A 7,722-nucleotide genomic window follows, 5' to 3' on the forward strand; every position below is an offset into this window, starting at 1 on the left:
ATATATATATATATATATACACACACACACACACACACATATATACATACAGTAATAATGTCTGTTTCATTCTACTATCTTTCCTATCCCCATATTCCCTCCCCTTCCCTCCTATCACTTCCCTCTACCTAATCTAAGGTAATGCTATTCTTCCCTAGTGCCCCTGCCTTATTGTGAATTAGCATCCACATATTAGAGAAAACATTTGGCCTTTGGTCTTGTGGGATTGGCTTATTTCGCTTAGCATGATTTACTCCAACTCAACCATTTACTGGCAAATTCCATAATTTTACTCTTCTTTAAAGCTGAGTAATATTCCATTGAATATATATACCACATTTTCTTTATCCATTCATCTATTGAGGGATACCTAGGTTGGTTCCATAGTCTAGCTGTTGTGAATTGAGCTGCTATAAACATTGATGTGGCTGCGTCACTATAGTATGCTGATTTTAAGTCCTTTGGGTATAAACCAAGGAGTGGAATAGCTGGGTCAAATGGTGGTTCCATTCCCAATTTTCTGAGGAATCTCCATACTGCTTACCATAGTGGATGTACCAATTTGCAGTTCCACCAACAATGTATGAGTGTAGCTTTTTCACCACATCCTTGCCAACATTTATTGTTGCCTGTATTCTTGATGATTGCACTCTGACAGGAGTGAGATGAAATCTTAGAGTAGTCTTGATTTGCATTTCTCTAATTGCTAGAGATGTTGAACACTTTCATATATTTGTTGATCAATTGTATTTCTTCTTCTGTGAAGTGTCTGTTCAGTTCTTTAGCCCATTTATTGATTGAATTATTTGTTTTTTTTGGTGTTAAGTTTTTTACTTACCTAGTAAATCTTCCTTTCTAATCAGAGAATTTTAAAAAACTTTCTTAGGGCCTAGGAATGTAGCTCAGTTGTGAGTGCTTGCTTTGAATGTGCGAGGCCCTGGGTTCAATTCCCAGCACCAGAGACAAAAACAACAAATACAGAAATCTTTTTTAAAATATGTATATTATTTTAATGTGTAAATGGATCTCATATCAACTTAAATTTAATCAATCCTACTTTAAGATTTGATCATACCAGTTTAACAAAATATGAATTATAATGGAAAAAATCCATAAAAAGTTTTATAATCATAAATCTGGTCCTTTAGATATGCTCCTGCCAGTTTCAGAGGTTACCTTCATTGTAATGACGAGGTTGTGCGGTAGCTGGCATGGTGTGTGTTTGAGCTGACCCAGAGTGCTGTCTGCTTTTCTCGAAGGCCACTTCTGCTTTGGCTGGTTTGTTGGAAGAGGAAGTTCTGTCTACAACTAGTCGCTTCACAGACAATGCCTGGAGAGGAGCTGAGGCTTACCACTTCTTTATCCTTGCGCAGAGGCAGCTCTATGAGGGCTATGTTGACACTGCACTGAAGACAGGTGGGCATTTCAACTGTGTATATAGTTCGTCCGAAAAATTTTAAATTGAGTGAAGGGCCAATTCCTTCAGCTTGTCTTTGTTTTAGTTTTGATAACATTTTTGCTATGGATTTATTTTTATATGTTTGGATTATTGTATATATTATTTTGTTCATTCCCCTTTTCGAAGTTTAAAAATATTTTTAATATGTCGAAGGTAGCACATACAGTGCATAGATACATCAGAAGTTTGAGATAAGCAAAAGAATGTGTGTAGTATTTATATGCTGTCCATTCAAACCCAGACACTTGATAGACCAGTCTCTATCTTTTCGAGATATCTGTATCTATATAAAACTATTAAAAACATTCTTTTTATAATATTGGGAGTAAAAGAGGGCATAATTTTGTTTACTTTAAAAAAATAATGATATAAGACATTTTCACGTGGTATACATTTCTATGGTATTTATCTTGTTTTTATAAAATGATTCTTAATAATTTCAACCAAAAAAACTATAATAATAAATAATATCATATATTAATATAATAATATAATAAATATAAATAATAATAATTTATAAAATAATGTTGTAAGTCAGAGATGATCATCACTGACCTTTGGGTAAACTTCCTTTCAGATGTTTCATAATACCAGAGCTTACTTCCCCCCCATCAGTATGTTGTAATTATCTTTTCTCATTGGTAAACATAGATCTGTATCACTTTTAATAGTCATCTAATATTTCATGCTACTTATGGATTATAATTTATAGAAAATTATTTACATGTAGGATCTGAATCTAGAACTTATTTTGGCTTAACAGTATGCTGGAGTTTAAATATATTAAATCCTAAGAATTAATTATGAGATCTATGTTATAAACCAAAGCATATCAATGGTTAAAACATTACTGTGACATTACTGCTGTTTTAGCTTGACATGACAGCAGTGCAAACACTGTTCTTCAACACACTTCTCCCATGGGCCCTCTCCCCTGCACTGGGTGGGCCACTGTGATATCACTCATCCGCTGCTCATATTATCACCAAGCGCATATCACTCGCTAATCCTGAGTAATCATTAATCTGCATTCTGGTGGAATTATTTTTAAAAAATCTTAGAGAAATTCTCTTATTTGAATATTTCTATAATTCTATAGTGATATTACTGTGACATTACTGCTGTTTTAGCTTGACATGATAGCAGTCATGTTTTCACTATTTTCATGTTTTCACTATTTGTGTAAGAACTCTTAAGAGATTATATATAACAAGCTTCTATCATATATGTTGATTTCCCCAGCGGTTATAACTTCATTATTTAGCCTTTTCCAGCTATAGAGTTTCTCTCTTCTCTCTCTTTTTTTTTTTTTCTTTTAGTACCCAGGTTTGAACTAAAGGGCATTCAACCACTGAGCCACATCCCCAGCCCTAATTTTGTATTTTATTTAGAGACGGGGTCTCACTAAATTGCTTAGTGCCTCGCTTTTTTGCTGAGTCTGGCTTTGAACTCATGATCCTTCTGTCTCAGCCTTATGAGCCGCTGGGATTATAGGTGTGAGCCACCACTGGGCGGTAGTTTCTTTTTTATGTAAAGTGGAAGTAATAGTATCTTCCTCTCATTGTTTTAATGATGAAGAGAGAAGTTCCTGAAAAGAAAAATCACTTGTTATGGTGCCTAGACTTCATGAGTAGTGACAGCATGATGATGATATTAATAGTGAGTTTTGATACAGTCATGTCTGTCAGTCTGATTTCATATTTTTCACTTAGGAGTCATGCTTAATAAATCCTTTACTCTAAAGTTAATACATATTATATTTTATTGTAACTTCTTAGTTAACCGAAAATCACTTATTAAACATGTATTCTTCCCTCGAAGATTTGAAATTCTCCCTTTATGAAATTAAATTCATGTATCTAATCCCTTCCTAGACTATTATTTTCTATTTATGTATTTCTATGCTGGTACTGTGCTTGTATTTATTTTTAAATTTCAATATCTGGGAATTGAAGCTGTTGCCCTTCTTTTTAAAGGGTATTTTCTTATGTTAGTTCATCCAGATCAACTTCATAATCTTTTTGAGGGTAGGAGTTGTTTTGGTGAAGTCCTGTTGGACTTTGTATTAGCATTGCTTTAAGTTAATATATTAATATTAGTATCAATAATTTATTTGTGACTTTTTTCATCCAGAAGAATCAGTTTTTAAAAACAGTTTTTTGAGCCCAATCATTGGTGTATCTGTATTTTTAAAAATTTATTTATTTATTCTAATTTGTTGTACATGACAGCAGAATGCATTTCAATTCATAGCACACATATAGAGCCTAATTTTTCAAGTCTCTGGTTGTACACAAAGTAGAGTCACACCATTAGTGTCTAAGTACTTGTACTTAAGGTAATGATGCCTATTGCATTCCACTGTATCTGTTTTTCTTTACAAAAATTCTTTTTTTTTTAAGGTTGCAATTGTCTTGCATGTCTTTTATTTTGTGGCCTTATTTAAAAAAAAATAAATTTGTTCTTTTTAGGTATACATAACAGTAGAGTGTATTTTGACATATTATACATACATGGAATATAATTTATTCTTATTAGATCCAATTTTTGTGGTTGTATATGACATGGAGTTTCACTGGTTGTGTGTTCACATACACGAGGAAAGTCATGTCTGATCTGATTCATTCTACTATCTTCTCTACTCCCATCACTTCTCACTTCCCTTCATTTCCCTTTGTCTAATCCAAGGTACTTCAGTCTTTCCTACCCCACCCCTCATTGTGGGTCAGTATTCACATATCAGAGAGAACATTCCACCTTTGGTTTTTTGGGATCAGCTTCTTTCACTTAGCATGTTAGTCTCCGGTTCCATCTATTTACTGGCAATCTTTCCAAAGATTCTTAGTTTTCTTCCTTATGCTCTAAATATTTGTAGTTTATTTCTACTTTTGTTTTCATTAGCAATGGGTCTATGAAAAAGTCTAACTGGTTATTAGTAATATAAAATAAGTTTTAATATTTTATTTTATAACTAATCTTAATTCTAATTAATGTTTGATATAAATTAAGCACTGTGTAAAGTCATATTTTAATAATTTATGTACCATTTGTAGACAAATTAAAAGAAAAATTAGACCTTTAACTTGAGATTTTTTTTACCTATTGGGTGGAGATTTCCATGTACTTCCAATTTTTTTTTCAGTTATAAAATGATTTGAAACAACATATGTCCTGTAAATTGCCTGTGAACCTATTATGTGCCAGATATGAAATTAGAAGGTATTATTTATTGTAACTAAATGAATGTATTTTTATACCTTTTTTTATACATTTCACTAAATTTTGTTGTCAACACTTGACCTCGGAACCAGTCTGAGGAATCTAATTATATATACTCATGTATATTATTTTACACTTGTTTTGTGACATTTCCAGTATATTATGATAAAAGGGATATTTTAAGACTGCAAGATCTAGAGAAGAAAGAGATACGAATTAGGTACAAATCTAATATTAGTACTAAGGTACATTTTAAAGAAAGATTACAGTGTCTTTAGCATAGAAGAATTGCAAATTAAGATGTAATAGCTATTAAAATAAATGGTCTAAATGGACAATTTAGAGGTTCATTTTCAATTCCTTTTTCTGAGTCTTGTTTCAATGAGACAAACAAAAAGTATTAACCAGTTTTGTCCTTTCATCCCAGATGTGGAACATCTGAACACTGAAATTGAGCAACATATATACCACTATGGTAACTTTGAAATACTATTTGAATACTTACATTTGCAGAATTGAAAACTTGAGACCTTATGGGTTGATCTATTTTTAAAAACAATAAGAGAGAACATGTGATTTCATACTTATTTGCCTTTATTTTTGCAAAAATAAACATGCTATTTTAAGAGTTATGATTAACAGTTATGATTAATATTAATAGTGTAATATTAATCTACTTTCTATGGAATGCCCCAGAAATTTATAATTTAAATGGAAGAAAAGATGTGTCTTTCAACATCAAGGCATTTTTTTTTCTCTTGTGTATCTTTCTGGGTGGGTCAGCCATGTGCATCATTTGGTGGCTATAATCTTCACAGGACTGAGCTGTCAGTTGGTTTCTCAGAACCTAGGAATCATGTACCCTACTTTTTCTATTAGTACTCCTCTCTCTGAACATTATTTTAAGTTCATTCAAGTTCATGTGGATTAAACGACAGCACCTTTATTTACATTCTTTCCCATGCATGTTCATGATATCATGATTAATTTTAAATACTCACAATGTTCTCTCTTTCCTAGCTCTTCACCTGAGAGACTATGAAGACATCATCCCTGCAGTTGAGATATACTCTCTGTTAGCACTCTGTGCATGTGCCAGTAGAGCTTTTGGTACTTGTTCCAAAGCTTTCATTAAACTTGAATCATTAGAGACACTCAGTTCGGAACAGAAACAGCAATATGAAGACCTCGCTCTAGAAATCTTCACCAAACATAATCCAAAAGATAACAGAAAATCAGAACTGGACAGCCTTCTTGAAGGGTAGGTTAATTGTTGTTTATAGCTACCATTCTCCCTTGTTTGAAGCTTGAATTTCTATGTGTATGGTGTGTAATACAATAATTAAAGCACTCAATTTGTACCTTAACAATAAACTCTTTTATTTAATCTATATGCATATTAATGCTTTTTCTCATTGTAAGAATTATTTTGAAATGTTTTTTGTTCTTCAATTTTTAGGCTATTAATTGCATTATTAGAGTCATTGGAAATTTTACAGTATAATTAACTGTTTTCCTCTTGTTTCTCCAGGGGAGAAGGGAAATTGCCAACATGCGTTGCCACAGGAAGCCCAATCACTGAGTATCAATTCTGGATGTGTGCTGTGTGCAAGCACTGTGTTCTTGCTCAGGAAATCAGCAACTACAACTTCTGTCCCTTATGCCATAGTTCAGTGGGATAACAGAAAGAAGAATGTATATAATTTTAAAAATACATGTAACATATAAAGCTCTAACTGTATGTATAATAAGGTTTCTTTTCTATAAGTTTTATATGAAAATAAGCTTCATTTTTTTATAGTTGGATTTTTGTACAAAATTTATGTAATAAAATAGCTTTTATGCAGAGGTACAACTGTGAAATAATAAGGTTAACTTTCATATAAAACTTATGCAAGTCAGTCTTATTTTTTTCCTATCTCTATTGCTATCATTTATTTATCTCATGGTTGGTTACATGATCCTATGGCAACATTCCAAATAAGAAATATTTTTTCTCCCCATGCCAAGGTTACTAATTCATTATACAACCTTGGGGAGGTAGATGGACAATGGGGGAAGCATGGGAATGGGCAAAGCTGAATTTAGAGATTGACATAATCTGTGCATTACAGGATATCTGCCCAAGAGAACTTATCTCCTGTTGAACTTAATTATATCTTTCCACAGGACTTTGTTTTTTAGGGATGAGACTATTCTCTGCTTTATCAATGAAAGAAATTTTCAGAGTTGTAGGGAGAGTGTGCCTGTCACTAGTTCCATCATTGTGAGAAGCTCCTGCAGGACTCTGTTTAGTTGTGAGTCTTGGTCCATGGTCTGATGCCTAGGTGTCTCTTCTTTCCCTATCCCGTTCTTACCCAGGAATCTACTGAGAACTCATTAACTCCTAAGCCTCTCCTAATAAACCTTTCAGGAACTTTCTGTTGAAGCCATCTAGCTCCATCTGCCTAAGCTCTGGACTTTTCCTCCAACTAATTATTTTAGATAGATCCTGAGTTGCTGCCAAGCTGAACTTCATGTTCAGTTTTGATTCAGATAAACTCTGATACCTTGTGGATCTAATTTTCATATACGTATATGTATCTGTATATTCATCCACACATATATAACTATGTATGTGCACACAAGAGATACATCTGTTCTACTGTTGTAAAAATGTGTATGATTCTTGGGGATCTAAATCTGTGGAAGTTTTTAAATGATCTGCCACTATGTCTTGGGACTTTTGTTCAACTTAAAAATGGTACTAGAACCTACAGTATGAATTGATCTGATTGGTTTTATTCAACTCTCCCTTGATGAAAGGGACAGAGAGAAGCAAAAGTGGCTATATAAAACAAATACCTGAAGAGAAGTTGGATGGATGGAGGTAGTGTACTGGAGACAGGATAATGAAATTGCTATTCTTTTTTTTTGGCCATCATAAGCATGGACTTACTTTGAGCAATGCTGAGTCATTCTTTATTCTGAATTACGTTATGTTTTAAAATGGTATGGTGTAGGCATAAGTATTCAAATGACAGAACCAACTGATGCAGCTGTAC

At 33.0% G+C, this 7,722-nt stretch overlaps 1 protein-coding gene across 1 annotated transcript in view; it reads left to right on the forward strand.

Annotated features, from left to right (window-relative positions):
• The window catches only part of WDR35 (WD repeat domain 35), a 60,012-nt gene extending 53,446 nt beyond the window's left edge, over positions 1 to 6,566 (forward strand). The window contains exons 25-27 of the mRNA XM_081265460.1: positions 1,260 to 1,416; positions 5,699 to 5,939; positions 6,210 to 6,566. Coding sequence (XP_081121586.1) covers positions 1,260 to 1,416; positions 5,699 to 5,939; positions 6,210 to 6,360 — 549 coding nt within the window. The 3' untranslated portion in view covers positions 6,361 to 6,566. The remainder of the gene's footprint in view (positions 1 to 1,259; positions 1,417 to 5,698; positions 5,940 to 6,209) is intronic.
• The last annotated feature ends 1,156 nt before the right edge of the window (positions 6,567 to 7,722 follow it).

The sequence above is a fragment of the Spermophilus citellus genome, assembly GCF_964194105.1.
Source record: "Spermophilus citellus genome assembly, chromosome: 13".
Lineage (NCBI taxonomy): Eukaryota > Metazoa > Chordata > Mammalia > Rodentia > Sciuridae > Spermophilus > Spermophilus citellus.